This window comes from Monodon monoceros, unplaced genomic scaffold (assembly GCF_005190385.1).
Source record: "Monodon monoceros isolate NGI ecotype Baffin Bay Population unplaced genomic scaffold, NGI_Narwhal_1 Super_Scaffold_18, whole genome shotgun sequence".
Lineage (NCBI taxonomy): Eukaryota > Metazoa > Chordata > Mammalia > Artiodactyla > Monodontidae > Monodon > Monodon monoceros.
The window spans coordinates 66705095-66722908 of NW_021703774.1; the positions used below are offsets into that span (position 1 = coordinate 66705095).

Genomic DNA, 17814 nt, shown 5'->3' on the forward strand with positions numbered 1-17814 from the left:
TTAATTATTCCACTAGTGGACAAATGAGTCATTGGGGATGGGAACCTCCGTTGATTTGAGCAGCGTGAATATGTTCAAAAGGCCCTGGCATACCACACAAGAAAACCACCGTCTACATGACGTCACCAAGGGTTACCGCGTGAAGGAGAACTGTGGGTCCCATCCCATCCAGAACTGCTCTGATCTGAGGCGGGGCCCTGGAGATGAAGGGAAGAGAGAAGGGGAGTGGTGTGTGTGTGTGTGTTTCCCTCATTCAACCACCATGGCTCGTTTGCTAGACCCTGGGCTTTCTCTTTCACATCAGTTTTAAAGACTAAGGCCAGTTTTGCCTGGTTCATTGACCAGGCCTGAGGAATGCCTCTGATGACAGGTGCCGGCAGCATTAGCTACTGTGGCCGTGTGCACTGTTCAGGCGGACTTGGAAGAAGGCGATGGGAGAGAAGTGGATGCAGGGGAGACATAAGGACTAGGTGAAGTCAGGTGGCCAGCAGGGGACCTCTGAGCAGAGCCAGCAGGCAGGGAAATTCCAGGACTAGTCGTGTGTAGGAGTGGCCATATGAATCTGGAGGCCAGCTGAGCTGACCATTTGTCCAAGGTGAAGTGACTGCCCACGAACTGGGGAGAAGACGGAAGCCGCCCCTTGCACAGGGCTGACATCCTGGGTGGAGGGATTGAAGCTGCCCTAGGAAAATACTTCAAAGCCTACCCCTGTTTCTTCAATGCCTCCTTCCTCTATCATCAAGGCTTGAGTGAGGTCCCAGAAAAAAATCCAGTTACACTTGGGAGGGAGTAATGCTGGACCGTATCATCTACTAATTCTTTTTTTTTTTTTTTTTCATCTACTAATTCTTAAGTGTAAGTTTAGCTCATCAATTATTTTTTCCAGTGGCAATATTTCAGAGCTTTTTAAGACAAAATCGCTCGGTGACAGATTGTGTTCTGCAGAGATGGCCACAATAATAATACCTTCCATCCCACATGCGCTCCTTTCAAAGTGACCTTGAACATCTTCCCATTGAGTGGTGGGTCCCTTGAACTTGGGTGGATCTTCTGCACTTGCATCTGAAAATGAGTGTGGCAGATATTAGGATGCCTCAGCTTCTTTCCCTCCATAATTTCCCTTCTGTTCAGCTTTTCCTGGCTCCTCCCGCTCTCAGTCTCAGGCAGAGACTCTCATCCTGGGCTGAGCTGATTTTCTTGAAGTTGTGCAAGAACTTCCTGTTGGCTGAGGAATTTAATCTCTCTTTTTCTGGTCACTGTGCTAGACAGTGAGGAGGGAATCTCAAACCCAGCTCCAGCTCCTGTGGGAGGCATGATGGTCAGTGCTGAGGGTGAAGATGTCAATTAAAAAGATGTTACCAGCAAAATGGCGCCCATCCCAACCATGAGATATCAACCATCCCTTGATTGTCTAGAACTGTAAATTACCTTTGAGGATCATGAACTTGCAAGTCCTTCAAGCAGGAAAGAGAAACCCTTGACCCCCATGTCTCTTCTTCATCAGGTTCTAGACCTTTTCTTATAATTCCTTGGTTGTGGGAAACATCAGGGTCTCAAATGACAGGGGCTGGGTTTAGGACTGAAAGTGGTTGATTGTCTAATGTCTTTCAGAGGCCAGGGCCCAGGCTGGAAGTAATCCTTTGATGCTGGTTGGTTAATAGTTGTGTTAGTCTGCTAGGGCTGCCATAACAAGATACCACAGAATGGGTGGCTTAAACGACAGAAATTTATTTTCTCAGTCTTGGAGACTGGAAGTCCAAGACCGAGATGTTAGCAGGTTTGGTTTCTCCCAAGGCCTCTCTCCTTGGCTTGCAGAGGGCTTCCTTCTCTCTGTGTCCTTCCACGGCTTTTTCTCTCTGTGTGTGCATTCCTGGTGTCTCTCCCTCTTCTTATAAGGACACCAGTCATATCGGATTAGGGCCATCTCAATGACCTCATTTAACCTTAAATATCTTTAAAGACCCTATCTCCAAACACAGTCATATCCTGAGATGTTGGGGGTTAGGATTTCAACGTGTGAATTTAAAGGGGACAAATTCAATCCATAACAATACTTCATGAACAATGGTGGAGGAGTGAGTGCCCTGGACAATCAATCTATGGATCCTGGAGAACTTCCAGTGTCCTTGAGAGGATGTCCTGCTGGGCCCATGTTTCCCAGAGCAGATCCAGGACATGCAACCAGGGGAGAGGGAAGGGGGAAGGTGTGGAAGGTTGTGCCAGTGTTTCCTGTCCTCCCAGTGTGACGGCTGCCCAGGCTGCTCCTGAGCGGTGGTACAGGAGTCTCACAGGAGGTACGAGGTCCATGGTGGTTTCCAGGTACCAGCTACATCCCAGAGCATCATGTGGCTAGGCAGTGGGGCTCCTCGTGATCCAGGCATTGCTCACGGTAGACCCTAAACAAGGGGGTTCTCTGTCTCTGGAGCCACTTCACCAGCACCGACATCCTTCTTCTTTTTCCCTGGCAAGGAGATCAGAACGATGGTTACCCCTCCAAAGTTTGTACCTAAGGCCTCTGAATCCTGATGGTCCTAGTTCAAGATCACCTCAGGCAAGGAATAGCTCTCCTGGTTTTCTAAGACCCTGGAAAAGGAAATGCTTCAAGGACAGGAAGTTCTTCCTAATGTCTAGACTTTCTCTGCAATTATAGCACGCATTTAGCTGTAGAAGGTATAGAAACTTAGAGCTGGGATGGACCCAGTTAAATGACTAGGCAGAAGCCACGTGTCAGAGCCAAGGGTCAGCCTCCAGACGCCCTGGGTAGAGCCTTTCCACTATCCCCGGTCGTTGGATTCTCTCTACCCTTCTCAGTGTCCAAAGCTGCTCTTTTCTGAGCCTTGAAAACATTAGGCGAAGTGAAAGAAGTCAGTCACAAAGGATCACACAGTGCGTGACTCCATTTACAGGATAGACTGTCCAGAAGAGACAGTCTAGAGACAGAAAGGAGATTAGTGGTTGCCTGGGGCTGGAAGGGAAAGGGGGACTAGGGAGTGATGGCTAAGGGGCTTGGGAATTTCCTTTTGGGGTAATGAGGATGTTCTCAGATTGAGTGTGGTGATGGATGAACAACTCTGTGGCTGTAATAAAAGCCATTGAGTTTTACACTTGAAATGCGTGAATTACACTGTATGTGAAGTATAGCCCAATAAAGCCGTTAAAACAAAAAGCTGCTTGCTTCCTGGCTTCCACCTTCTTGCCACAAATCCTGGGGGCTGTCTGAGGCAAAGGGCCAGGTCAGACCCTCTCAGGAGCAGACAGGGCCCTAGGTGGAGTGTGACCCCTGCTGCTCCCTCTTCCCTCCCTTGCCTGTGGAAAGAACATACAGGAGCCAGCCAGCCAGCCCAGCTGCATGCTCAGTGGCTGGGCCAAGACTCTTGCCTTTTAGGACACATCCACTGAAGTCTTATGCCTCCTTCTCCTTGCTGACCCACTTTCTCCATCCTGGGACCAGCCAGACAGCCTAGGATGGACATGTCCACGAAGCCCAGGTCAGCTGGGGTAGTTCTTTCAGGAGCTGGATGGAGAGCACAGAACCCAGCTTAACCTCTGAGTGTCCCCTTCCCTCTTCTCCTGGGGGAAGGAGGCCCTATCAGTCCCTGGCCAGAGAGGTGCTTCTCTCAGGAAGCCTTTCCTAGGGTGATTGGCAAGAGGGAGTTGGGATTCATCTAGATTTTCACTCAACACACCTTTATTGATACCAGCTATGTTCCAGGAACCCTTGCTAGGTGTCAGGGGGTGGTGACTCAGTCTTTATCTTTCAAGACCTGAGAACTCCGTGGGAGAGTGAGGGCAGTAAGTGCTGTGACTGAGATGAGCACTGGAGAGTCAAGGCAGGACACAAACCCAGCCTGGGTGTGGGAGAGAAGGTCGGGAAGGCTTCCTGCAGGGGGCACACCTTGAAGATGGTGGAGGTGGCAGCCAAATGAAGAAGGCGAGTTGGGTGGGAAGTTATGGAAAGTGTGTTCCAGACAGAAAGAGTAGGATGTGCAAATGCCTGCAGAGGCACGCAAGAGAGTAGCTCATTTGAAAACTGCTAAAGGAACTTCAGGTAGTTCAGTCTGACTGGAGACCAGAATATTAGATGGAGAGGGCCAAGAGATGACATGGGCGAGGTAAGCCTAAATAGGAGGAGGTCCAAACTTGGCCCTCCTTCCCAGAAGACCTACCTCCTCCAGCCACCCCTAGCCCTCGCAGGACTCCTACCTGAGCAGGGGCCCCAGTGCCAGGCAGAGAGACCAGCCAGGATCACAAGCAGCAAGACAGGCACCACCACCAGTAGCACATCTTTGTAGGAGGCCATCCCTGGAGCTGGACATGGAGGGGGCAGGGTCACAGGTGGACTGGATGCTTCACAATCCCTCAACCACTGATCCCTAGCCCTTGGCATACCTGCCTGGTGATGGCAGCTCTCCCAGGGGGTGACTGTGGCCAAGTCCCAGCTGACAGGGTTTGAGACAATGCAGGAATAGGCCACACCTTTGTCACCTGGTCCCAGTGACACACTCAGCACCTGTCCATCCATGAAGAGGCCACCTGGCTTGATATCAAGGTCAATGGCTCCCTCCCGTCGCCAGCTATAGGTTATGTCGCTGATGTTGGGAGCCCAACAGGACAGGAACACTTGGCAGGTCTTGGGGGGCTGAGCATCCCCTGATACAGCAACGAACACTTGCACCACGGGCCTGGGCACTGCACCTGAGCAAGGACAGCGGAGCCAGTGTGGGTTATAGGGATGCTGAGCGGGGCCCATAGCTCCAGCTCTGGGATCCAGGCAGGGCTAGGTGACACCTCTGACTAGGTCACTCTGGCTCTAAAGCCACATCAGTCTCCCATTGCCCACAGGACAGAAGCTGAATTTCTAAGTCTGGTATTCAAAATCCTTCATTAAATGGTTGATGTCAACCTCTCCAGCTGTACCTCCTGCTGACCCTCCCCACCCATCTTAATTAATTTCCTGTTCTCCCAAACGTGTCATGCTTCATATCTTTCATATGGCTCAGCTGTACGCATATGCTTTTCTCGTCTCACCCTCCTAGAAGACTCCTACTCATCCTCCAAGGCCCAGCTTGGACACACTCCTTACTGCTCTGATTATGAAGCCTTCTCTGATATTCCAGGTATGGCTCTGAGCCCTCTGAGAACTCTCTGTATCCCTTGTCATCAAATTTCCCTGATACATGATACATCAGTCAGAGAGACAATAAACGTTTGTTAAGGTAGGCACAAAAACAACAAACACATTCCTGGACTTTTGGAGATTTTGGAGTTTGGTGAAGAAGACATACTAACAAGTGATTATGAATAACTAAGAAAATTATCACAAGGATGCAAAATTCTGTGAAGGAGCAGGCCAGCGGGTAGGGGCTCTACCTTGTTATCTCCATAACCCTTGCTCTCAGGGTGCTCAGCTACCTGGGCCATTGGACAAATTGGTGTCCTGGCATCCCAGGCCATGGCTGCCCTTTCCTACATTGGTTGATGAGTAGATCATGAGTCTCATGGCAAAGGGGGCCAGCGGGAGAGCATTCTGGCAACAGTGGGAGGGCTCAGTCTCTGAGAGCATTCCAAAGTTAAGCTGAGTAAAACCTCATTAATGCCAGCTCAATCTGGTGGGATTTGTGATATGAAAAAAGAAAAGATTTGCTGGGTGCCCTAATAGTATAAACAAAGATTACAGGGGAGGGGGATATTTACACTACTTCAGAGGACAAGCTGCTTCCAAACACGATCAGGCACAGTAGAAACACCCATTGACATTTCTAGTAACTGATCTGCTAATTCAAATCATTCTTATCTATTGTCAAAGCAGAGCTCCTAAGGACGGCTGCTTGGCAGCTTTGTGCAATTAGTTCTAATCACGCTACGTATTTGGAAGCAATAAAACAGCAATTTCCTTCAAATCTGTAATTCAGATGCTGAGAACAAGGCATTTTAGAGCTTAGTGGTGTGGGTGCTGCATGTATTATCACATTCAACGTCCTCATTTCACATATGTGGCAGCTGAGACTCAGAACGGGGGAGAGCCTCCCTAGCTGCCTGTATGGCTGTGAAGGCTGTTCACTGTGCAAGGGCGCTGGGCTCAGGGGGTAACAGGTGAGAGCGGGGTGCTGAATTCCAGCCAGCACTCTGCTTGCCAACATGGTGCAACATGGATCAGGGTCGTGTGCATCGAAAAGGACACACATTTAATTGTACACTGGCAGCCCGTGTGGCTCACCTAAGTGATGAGCCAGTTATCTTCCTCTAGGTGTGGGAGGGTCTCTCTCTTTCCAGTTTGCTACTGCCTTTCTCTCCCTCAGTGTTTCGCTCTGCCCAGCTATCACCCCTACTCTCCATTCTTAAATTTGGACCTTTTCCTCCCCTTATTCTATCTCAATTTCTGAGGTTTTACTGACATAGGGGTCACTGACATATCTTTTCCAAGCCACTAGATACATGAATAGGAGCTCAAAGGCCATTTTATCTTTACCAGCAGAAATACGGTGGCAGTGGTAGAAGTGTAGGTGGTGATGGTGGTGCAGGTGATGGAGGGCATGGTGGCGGTGGTTGTGGAGGTGCTGGTTGTGACAGAGGTGGAGGTGAAGTTGCTGGAAAGAAAGACCCATCCAGCCTCCAGTGAATTCAGTCACCGCAGCTGAGGTGCTGAGAGCAGCTTTATGAATGACCCTAACAAACCTACGCAAAACAGAGGATCACCTCAGCTGAGCCCTGCCAAGTCAGACTTGTGAGAAACAAAAATATTTGTTGTTTTTAACCAGTAAGTTTGGGGATGGTTTATTTTGCAATAACAAATAACAGAGAATACCCATGAATGATGTAAATTCAAAATCTCTCAATACATCTAAAAGAGCTCTTTTAAGAAATATGACATAAAAATTCTATACTTTAGGGGGCTTCCCTGGTGGCGCAGTGGTTGGGAGTCCGCCTGCTGATGCAGGGGATGCAGGTTCGTGCCCCGGTCCGGGAGGATCCCACATGCCACGGAGCGGCTGGGTCCGTGGGCCATGGCCGCTGAGCCTGCGCGTCCGGAGCCTGTGCTCCGCAACGGGAGAGGCCACAACAGTGAGAGGCCCGCGTACCGCAAAAAAAAAAAAAAAAAAAAAAAAATCTATACTTTAGTTAAAATGAATTTTTAAATTAAAAACATTGTGTCATAGTTTAATTGCAATACTTATTTTTCTTTTTGGTGGTGCATAAAATAATGGCACGTCTTATAACCTGTTATCTTAGAATTGATGATGCCTAGGCCAGCCTCTATCCCAGATGCTTTCGCAAATGCCACTGATTTTACCTTTATTGGGATTTTCATGGTAATATTACTATACTGGTTTTACAAGTGAGAAAGGTCAATGTCAGGGAGTAAGTATTGTGTCCAAGGCCACTGAGATAAGAAAAGACCAAGCTAGAGTTCAGACCAGGACAGTAGGGCGGAAAAGCCTGGCTGCCCCAGCCAGAAGCTCACCTGCGAGAACCCGAGGAGTTTTCTTACCTGTGCCTGTGGGGAAGCAGCTGTTCCCTGAATCAGCCATGAGGTCAGAGGCCAGAGGTTTCTAGACCCCAGTTCTCCCCAGTTTCCAGGACCCAGGATGCCTTTCCGGAGCTTTGTGGGAGGAGGTGGGGCAGAGAGCCTGAGTCAGGCGCACTCACCATACACCTTGAGCTGTAGGGTCTGGGTCCAGGCTCGACCTTCCTTGTCCACCAGCAGCACGGAGAAGTTACCGCTGTCTCCAGACTCCAGTGGCCGCAGCTCCAAGCTGAGGTTGCTGTGCAGCTGGGCTCGGCCCAGGAAGCGGGAGTGGTACAGCGTCTCCAGAGACCCCCGGAAGAACGTGGCCAGGAGCTCCTCTGAAGGCCAGAGGGATCTCCAGATGGCCTCTCGGATTTGGAAGCCGGGAGGGCGCTCTGCCACCAGCAGCGCCGAGCCCCCCACCTGGCCCTGAACTTGGGCACCGGTGACAATGAAGGGAAGTAGTGCTGAAAGGACAGAACCCCATCACTCTGCCTGCCCCAAACGTCCTCATCTCTCTCCTGCGTGCAGCTGAGCTGCTGCGGAGCGAGTGAGGGCCCTTCTCTCCACACTCCCTCCACCCAAACTGAGAGCGCACTGCGCCAGGGACTGGGAATAAAACAGTGAGGGAGGGAATCCAGTCCCTGTGCTCATGGAGCTCAGACTCTTAAGACAGCCATTTACCATGGTGGCAAAAATGGGTGCCCCGGGAGAACACAGGTAGGCTGATAGGGTGACCTTGCCAGGCCTTGAGGGACTCAGAGAAGAAAAGGTTAAGCTGAGACCGGAAAGAGGAATGGGAATCAGCCAGGTCAAGCAGAGGGCGGCCTGGAGTGGGGATGGGGAAGTGTTAGAGACGAAGTGGGCAGCACACACAAAGGCCCGGACGGTGAGAGAGCTCGGTGCACTGTGGGGAACTGAAAGTAGTTGTCTGCAGAGGGAGTAAGAAATAGCACTGCAGAGTCTGTGGGAGCCAGATCCTGCAGGGCCCGAAAAGCAACTTCGGAGTTCGGCCTTTATCCGTAGAGCGATGGGGGGCCTTGGATAGTCTTTAAGTAAGAGAGTGACGTGATTAGATCCATGGTGAGAAAGACAACTCCAGCAGAGGTGTGCAGGCTGCACGGGAGGTGGGGCAAGACTGAAGCTGCATCTATTAATCCCAAGGAGAGCGGGGTTGTACTTGTACTGGAGGTACAATGGAAACTTGTACTGAGGAAGTGAGCAGCTGAGACAGGCAGAAGCGGGAGGAATGGAGAGATTACTGTGTGTAGTCAGTGGGGTCTGGTAACAGATTAGATCTGGGGAGTGAGGGAGCCAGGAGTCAAGGATGGCTCCCAGGTCCTTGGGACCCACTGGATGCCATTCTCTGTGATCCAGAACAGGAGGAGAAACAGAATGGGGGTGAGATGTCAAGAGGCTGTTTTGCTGGGAACATATTCAGTGTGACTTGTGTGGGTGACACTTCTGCTTGAAGTGCCCCTCTGACTCCTCTGCTGACTAATTTCTGCTCCTCCTTGAAGCATCACTGCCTCCCCTGGCCTCTGCCATCTGTCACTGCAGGTTACAAACTCTGTGTTCCCACAGCGGGCTGGGATCACCACTACAAATGCTCCTATCCCTCTATTGTGACCACTTGTTTATGAGTCCCATGAGACTGTGAGTTCCTCTTCTCATGTTTGTACTTCCTGTGCCCAACACAGTTTAGGAGTGGGATGTAGGAGAAGCTCGGAAGATATACTGAATGCATGACGAAATTGGCTGAGGACTTCCCTCGTACCCAGCACAGTGGTGGGCACGAGGGTTCAGAGCAGAATAAAAGCAGATGGAGAACACACCCAAGTGCTGGGAGTTTAGTTAGGGAGCCGTGTTCTGGATGATCACTCAGCCAGACGCTGGTAACTCCAGTCTCCTGTCCGTCTCACTGCCCTGCCAGCCCCAGTCATCTCAGTCCTAACTGGGGATGGCTTCAGGGTTAAGGCACAGTGGAGACGTCCCATAAAGAGAGCATAGCACTGGATGTCAATCAAGACTCCTGCTCTATCCTGCCCTGGCTCTGCCATTAACAAGCTGTGCAATTTTCAGCATACCTCTTCCCTCTAAAGGCTTCCGTTGTCCCATTCGTAAAGCAGGGGGGTGCATTCAACCAGTGGTACTCATCTCTTTTACCACTCAGAAAAATTCTTTTTGCTTCCCATGTCCACGGGCTTGAAAGATTTGTGAACCAAACAGATTCCCTCTTTTTGGCAGGATTTCCTTCACATGTTTAGAAATGTTGAAATCTGCAGACTTTTGGAGCCAGGAACTCAGGTGGGGACATCAGACAAAATCATCTTGAAGTCCCTGTGAGCTTCTGACACAAACAAAAGTGTCTGAGTACTTGCCACACCCCATGGCTCCCATCCCCTGGCCTAGCAGCGCTGGCCCTTGTCATACTGACCACTTGTTAACCAAGGGAGGGAAGTCAGGCATTGGACAGGATGGGGGGTGGGTGGTGTCGCCCAGTGTTGAAGAGACCTGATTTGTCTTTTCTGACATCACACCGCTATCGACCACCCCAAGTCCACAGGCAATATATTAACTTGCTTTTGTCTCTCATCCCTCCTGAATGTCCACTTCCACAGACCTGCAGGGAGGAGCCTCAGCTCTCCCACAGGCTGTTGGAAAGACATCCTCAGATTGTAAGAGGCCTGCCCTCCCCTGCTCTCCCCAGACCACATTTAGAATTTGCATATGTTAACACTGCCAGACCCTCACATTCTCACGACCATCTCTTTCAAAACCAATGGGGGGCTTCCCTGGTGGCGCAGTGGTTGGGAGTCCGCCTGCCAGTGCAGGGGGCGCGGGTTCGTGCCCCGGTCCGGGAGGATCCCACGTGCTGCGGAGCGGCTGCGCCCGTGAGCCATGGCCGCTGAGCCTGCGGTTCAGGAGCCTGTGCTCCGCAACGGGAGAGGCCACAACAGTGAGAGGCCCGCGTACCGCAAAAACAAAAACAAAAAAACAAAAAAAAACAACAATGGTACCACCAGCCTCAGTTTTAACCTCCCTGGGCCACAAAACAGCTTGTGTCTCAGGGACATGGAGGCTCCTTGTGCTGCCATCCTTCTACCCAGGATCCTGCATCTCTTTGCCTCTGCCTAGCGTTTAAGGTTGCCCAAGAACTTGCTTCAGTCTTCCCTACCCCTCCACAGCTCCTGGGTTCTCACTAGGGTTGGGGAGAGGATCCTGCCCGGATGTCTGGGGAAGGGACTTCAGCTCTCTGAGGCCAGGCCACCCGCCTGCCCCACTTACCTTCCCAGAGAAGCAGACTCCACAGGGACCACACCACGACCATACTCCGGAGAGGCAGGCAAAGTCGCTCGACAGCCAAATCCAGAACATCCCAGGTCAAGTGGATGCATGGAAGGAGCTGTGGTCCTTCTGGAAAGTCCCATGGTTAGAAGGAGGAATGTTGACTCAGAACAGGACGTCCTGAAAGTGAAAATATCCAGAGGAAAGTGGAAGTTGGCCTCGGGTCCAGCTGGGCTCTTTCAGGAGCTGATTCTTGTAAGTCAGCCTCTTTCAAATGCCTATGGTTGGCCAATGCAGATGGCAAGTCCCCCCGCACAAGCCCACATCCTCCTCGCTGACTCCCGCCAGGCATCCCCACATCCCACTCTGCCCTGCTGCCCCCTGCCTTTCCTCTTGTCACCACAGAGAATCCTCTTAACTGCGATTCCCATCATCACCTCTCTGCTTAAAATTCTTCCGCAGCCTCCCACTGCCCTCAGGATAAAGACTAAACTCTTGGCTTAGCGTACAAGGTTCTCCTAAGTCCAACTCCAGCCTGCTTCTCCAGCCTGCCGTCCTACGTCCATTCCGCTCTCCAACCACGCCAAGCCAGGACTGCCTCTTCTCAGAACTGCCAATTCCACACTTCCGTTCGTTGTACTTGTTCCATTCATCCTTCTGGATGTGGCATGGCTATGCAGGCTATGCAGCTGGCTGGACTCCCATTCCAGGCTTCCTGACCACAGGCAGCATGAGGAACCTTCCTTTCTGGGTGCCCAGGGCCTGCCCGTTCCTGTCATAACTCTTAGCACACTGTTTCACAACAGTTTTCTCATCTCCACAGACTGTTTGTTCCCAAGGTCTCATATTCATTTCTGTGTACCCCTCGGTGCTGGGCATGTCATGGATGCTTAATGGACATTTGTTAAACCAGGGTGTGAATTCTAGAGATTGCTGCATATTTTGCTTCCTGGAAGCCCTACAACTCTCCTCTGAGAGGATCTGATTATCACCCTGTTAGAGATGGGGGAGGTTGAAAACCAGAGTGAGGTTAGCACCTTTCGGAGGTCACAGAGAAGCAGAGCTATGAGCTGAGCTTCAGCCTTCCGAGTGTGGTCCCTTTTGCCAGTTGCTCCATCCTAACTCCGTTTCTCTTCTCACTTGCGGCGGTAACTTGGTTTCTTTAGTCAGGGAAGGCTTTGCGAGAAGATAAGGAAAATCTCCCAGCTTCCTGAGTGTGGCTTGTGGTATCTAGTCCTGCAGAGCTTCTGACCTGTCAGTCAAACTGAACGCTCTGCTCTGGACCCAGCTGGGCACGAGGCAGATGTGGTGGCAGGTGGGCAGGAGGATTCCAGAACAGGGTTCCTGTCCTCCAGTTACTCACCACCAAATTGTAGGAACAAGATATGCCTGGGAAGGGAAGGCCCACAACAGACAGACACGGCTCTGTGCAAAAGAGCAGCACAGGGCTTCCCTGGTGACGCAGTGGTTGAGAGTCCGCCTGCCGATGCAGGGGACACAGGTTCGTGCGCCGGTCTGGGAAGATCCCACGTGCCGCGGAGCGGCGGGGCCCGTGAGCCACAACTACTGAGCCTGCGCGTCCAGAGCCTGTGCTCCGCAGCAAGAGAGGCCGCGACAGTGAGGCCCGCGCACCACGATGAAGAGTGGCCCCCAATTACCACAACTAGAGAAAGCCCTCGCACAGAAACAAAGACCCAACACAGCCAAAAATAAATAAATAAATTTATTAAAAAAAAAAAAAAAAAGCAGCACAGACAGTCCACGCTGCAAGAGGGCATGGGAAGAGGTCTCTGTGGATGTGGGCAGGGGACACTTCCTTAAAAGGTGGAATTTGGGCTGCATCTTGAAGATAGATGTGATTTGGGTAGGCTTAGAAAACAGGGAGGGCCAGAGGTTGGAGGTGGGCTCTGAGCATGAGGGGAAAGCTTGGCAGTGGGGAGGTCCCATGTGGGCTCCAGAGACAGTGAAGGAGCAGAGGGAGGGATCCTTTAGGGCTGTCTTGGGTAAAACGGAAAGGGAGGCTGGGGGTCACATTATGGGGTCCTTGAGTACTGGGTTAAGTTTAGGCTTTTACTCTGGAGGCCAGCAACTCTCACCCGTGCTGAAAACTTGGATTCTCAGGGATTCTGGTTCAGTAGGGCTGGGCTGGGGCTCAGGAACCTGTAGTTTTAACAAACACTGCACTCCAGGTGATTCTGAGCTAGTGAATGGAGGGAGGGCTCTGAGAAGCACTGCTTGGAGCGGGGGGGGGGGGGGGGGGGGGCTGCTGCCCATTTGGGGTTAACTTGCTAGTGGGAGGACAGTGTGCAGGGCTGACTGGGGGAGAAAAAAGAGGCAGGGAGGTCCGGGTAGCAACTATTGTGATTGTCCTGACTGGAGTAGAAAGGAACTCTCTAGAGAGAAAGGGGCAGAGCTGGAGTTGTGACAGAACTTGGACACCACCCGCCTATGGGACACAGAGGCCAAGGGAGAGGACTGATCTATGACTCCACTGTCAATTCCATCATCCATGTGTCAGCTATTCATTGAGCATCTACTTACATGTCAGGTGCTGGGGACACAAAGATGAAAGGCACAGCCTCTGCCCTCAAGGAGTCTGCAGTTTAGATGAGAAGACAGACGTGTAACCCAGTAATTACAATCAGTGTGGTCAGAGCAATGCCAGCTGCGTGCATGGGATGCTATGGGAGCCCGAGGGTGGATGGGTGGGAGCCAGCTGGGGGGCTAGGAGGCCAGGTGGGCCTCATGGAGTGGGTAGTGTTTGAGGTGAGCCTTAGGATATAAACAGATGAGGGTGAGGGTAGGACTTAAGAACTCAAGCTCTGGGGTCAAGCTTCTTGGGTTCAGGTTTTGGCTGTGAAACCTTGAGCAAAGTGGCTGCTCTGTGTTCGGCATCTTCATTCACGAAATGGGGATTAATAACAGTATCTACCTCTTCGTGGTGCCGTAAGGGTGAAACCACTTAAAATAGGGTCTGGTGCATAGTCAGGTAAAATAAAGAATGTGGCCCACCATCCAGTTCTACAAGTTACTGGCTACTGCAGTTGCTGACCTACAATACACCTTGAAAGGAATTCAGGGTGACAATCAAGACGAGCCATTCTGTGCTCTGGGAAAACAGGCAGAACAGACCCTCAGATATTTTATGAAGCCAATTTCTTGCATCTTCCCATACTTATAAAAGCACTAAAATCATTAACTAAGATAGCTGTGCCTCGTGACAAGCAGTAACCTTCTACCAAAATGTGTGCTTAATTGCACGTACTCTTTCTCCAAAATCACGTATATGCTGACCTCCCCCTCTACCTCTTCAGAGCAGTTCCTCAGAGCTATCTGAGAGGCTGTCTCCCGGGCTCTAGTCCTCCGTAAGTCCCCAAATAAAAAGGAAACTCACGTTGTGCATTTTAATTTCAGTTGACAATCAGCTCTCAAAAAAATTAACCATTGTTACTAAGTGGCCAGAGAGAGGGAAGAAGGGAAAGCTGGGCAAATGCAGGTAAAGGAGTGTTGAGGTGCCAGCAGCCCTCCTTCAACTCTCTTCTCCCAGTTCCTGAGGGCGGGGATCAGACCCCCTTCATTTCTGCACCCTGTATATCGCCAAGGACAGGATTTCCATGAGGTGGTACCCTTCAAGCATGTGTTGAAGTGGATTGAATGATTCTGAAATGTCAAGGCCAGGTGTGGGGTGGCCGTGGAATGCAGGAGTCTGGCTGGTGTGTGAATGCTGGGAATACGGATGCTGAGTTCCTTTGGAGGGGACAGTGGGCAGTCACACTCCCTCTCAGCAGAAGGGGTGGTCCATAGTGGTTCATCCAAGCAGCAAATGAGTTGCAATCTTCTATGCACCACCCCAGCCCTTTTCCTTTAGGGGAATTTCAGGGAGGCTGAGAAAGTGGGAAGGGGGAGGTTGGGTGAGGACCTGAAAATATCCCACCCACCTCCCCCAAAAGAAAAACTTCCAGCAGCCCTGTGACAGCTGGCGAAGAATGGACTGATGGAGGCACAGGAAGGGTTAAGTCTGCGGTGGAAGGTTCCCCCCCCTCCAGTGCTAATTACTGGTTCAGACCACATTAATAACCCAGCCACAGGGGGAGTGCATGGAGTAAATTAGCTAGTAAGTTCAAAGGGGCCACTCCCCACCTTCTTTAATTAAGAGAGAAGCTGGCAGCCGGGCTGCGCTCAGCCTCCCTGGGGCCGTTCTGGGAAGCCGGGAGCCCCTGCCGCAGCCCAGGCAGGTGCAGTAGTAGCCCCATCTGCCAGGCAGAGTGGCCTGCACCTGCCATTATCCCACCTGCGCTGTGGGCTGGGGTGGGGGTAGTGGGGAGCAGGTGTAAAATGTGGCCAAACCAGCATCTGAGCTCAACCCTTAGCCCTGAGAGCAGCGTGGTGCAGAGATTCAGGGCTGGGTGGAATTTGATGGGGTATGAAGGGTGGTCCAAGTGATGCCCTGTCTCTGTCCACTCACACTCGTCCTTGTTCCTTGGACTGGCCTGAGGGCAGAATGGGGCCTTGCTTCTCCTGGGATGGGGGGAAGTGGAGAAGGGAAAAGAAAAGGTGAGATGTTTGGGGAGAGAAGGGAGCTGGCAGAGAAGGAGGCAGAGGAAGAGCGCCGGGCAGGAAGGAGGGGCCTTCAGCGGGCTTTTGGAAGGCAGGGGTGAGGGAAGAGGGCGGAGTGTTGCTGGAGGGTGGGTGGGCCTCTGGGTGCCACTTCCAGGGGACTGTGCAGGATGGGGCTGAGGGAGCAGGTAGGGCCCCACCTGAGCCCTGTCTTTGTGTCTACCTTCACCGGCGCGGTTCCCATAGAGTGGACCAGCTGCCTGCACCATCTGCTAGCCGACACCATGCCAGCCCCAAAGGCTGCCCTGGGCAGGGGAGCCCATGTGCGCCCCTCCCTTGGCAGCCCGCTTGGGCAGTGGCGCTGCCATGTGGATGGAGACTGGGTTTGAGGCAGTGCATGCATGTGTGAAATGGAAGTACTTTACCTGTCCCAGAGGCAACTCTCATGCATGCACAGCCCCGAAGATAACTCCCTCTTCAGTATTTGTGCCCGGGGCACTTCTCTTGCCTCACCCTCATCTTGGCCCTGCTGGAAGTAGTTAGAGGGAATGGAACCTTCGATGGACCAGGGGCATGGTGCTCACAGTTGCAAGGGGGAAAACTGAGGAGGGGGGAAAAAGAAGGAGCCTATGAGATAGCTCGTGGGAGACTGGGTGGGAGGCATCTGAGGCTTTGGTAGGGTCTGCTTTTGAGGCAAAGTCATACCTTCCCAGAGAGTCAAAGGAAGGCTGCACAAAAAAGAAACAAAGCCACAACTGTGTTGTGTTGAGGTAGAGAGCCGGAGGCTGGAAACTCATTTCTTCATTCACTCACTTACCCAGCATTTGTTGGATTCCCATCTTGTGCACACGAATGTACCGAGCAAACGTTTATTGAACACCTAGCGTGTGTAAGCCCCGCGAGATCAGGAACACATGAAGGTGATGACAGTGATCACGCTCCTGACCATGAAAGGAACAGTCACGATTCATCTGTACGTCACATGGGAGAGAATTCCGGAAACGAGTACAACATAGGCTCTTCACTCGCAGAGAGTGGTGCGTGCTGAGTGAGCAGCCTTAGTGATGCTCCAGGTCTGCTGGGTGCCGCTTCTTCCGGCCGTGTAGACGGAGATATGATATGGGAAAGCCTGGGTCTTTCCCGTGCTGTGCACCTTGTCTGTGCTTACCGTCATCACAGTTGATACAAAGATGAAGGACACAGAGCTGTTTAGTGGATGCTTATTTAAATAAAAAGGTAGGAGGTCTATTTCCTAGCCAAATTAAAAATAACAAACCTGGAACTGAAAGAAATTCCAGTATGTGCAACCTGCCTGGTTCAGGAAAAGGCCATGCTCCATTTTTATTGTTTGTATCTAAATGGTGTAGCCACATACAAGACAAAGATGGGGTGTCTAATGATATCTTACAAAGAAGCTGTCCAACGAACGGATCCGACCACAGTGCAGGCTGGTGCTCAGGTCCCCGACTACCCAAGAGGGCCACCAGAGGGCAGCCTTGAGGCTGCTGGCTGTCCTCTTACTCTCTACCTTAAGGGGGCAGCTCCAGGCTACCTCTCCATCCTCATCCCAGCTAAGAAGTTCTTTCTTTTCTTCTTACTCTGTAAGTGATATGACCCCACAAAGCACAGGTCTCTAGATGACGCACAGCCAACTCACCTCTGCTGGATATGTGTCTGCATTTAGCTCTGACTTGGAGAGAAAAATAAGGTTTCATAGCTCAGAGCCTTGATCAAGTGTGGAGGTAGCTTGTGTGCATTCCTGTGGGGAGCAGCACAGTGGCAGGCTGGGCAATGTGGCATCCTTTTTCTGTGTCTGCAGGGTCTGGCCCTGGAGAACTGTGAGGGTCCCATCCTCCCTTGGCAGTGGCCCTTCCTCTCCTGCCCACAGCATCCTCTAGGAACAGAAGTAGCTGGCTGCTCTGAGGACTGGAGATGGGATTTGGGGCTGGGTGTGCTGATATCAGGCAAACCAGAGAGAGTCTGGGCTGAAGAGTATGGGTTTCCTCTGAAAACTCTGTTTTCTCTATGTTCTTTTGGGGATTCTCTTTTCCTTTAATTTTCTTAGTAATTGTTCATTTTGGAAAATCCCAGCTCATTCTTTTATAAATTAAGGGTCTGAGGAGAGAGCAAAGTGTCTGAGAGACCAGGCCAGTGGTGTGTGAGTGAGAGTGTGTGTGTGTGTGTGTGTGTGTGTGTGTGTGTAAGATAGGACTTCTCACCTTCCTGTGTTGAAGGACCTGTTTTTCTTTTTTATTTCCAATCCACTGTGGAGCTATACTTTGTAAATTATAATAAAAACACATTACCAAAAATAAAAATTAAAAATTAAAAGAGAGGTACCAAATATGAGCCCTAATTTTTATGATTATATTTAAACAAACATAAAATTACTCTGTCAGATTGCTATAAAAGTTCCTAAATTTTTGCTTGCGATTGTTCTATTATCTTGCCTGGACTGGTAA

General features: G+C 51.2%; 1 protein-coding gene across 3 annotated transcripts; it reads right to left on the reverse strand.

The window, feature by feature from the left end:
• Positions 1-815: 815 nt before the first annotated feature.
• SLAMF8 (SLAM family member 8) lies at positions 816-10899 on the reverse strand. Of its 3 annotated transcripts, XR_003794643.1 has the most exons (7): positions 10796-10899; positions 7648-7974; positions 4390-4695; positions 4204-4308; positions 3379-3514; positions 1429-2461; positions 816-1301 (listed from the first exon to the last, which is right to left on the reverse strand). XR_003794643.1 is itself a non-coding variant. In XM_029230786.1 (6 exons), exons 1-6 carry the CDS (start codon positions 10836-10838, stop codon positions 2431-2433), a joined length of 948 nt encoding a protein of 315 aa, XP_029086619.1. In that variant the 5' UTR covers positions 10839-10899; the 3' UTR covers positions 816-2430. The 3 variants fall into 3 exon arrangements, 2 of the variants coding, with proteins under 2 accessions (XP_029086619.1, XP_029086620.1); XM_029230786.1 differs by having other exon boundaries at positions 816-2461; XM_029230787.1 differs by lacking the exon at positions 3379-3514 and having other exon boundaries at positions 816-2461.
• Positions 10900-17814: the final 6915 nt, after the last annotated feature.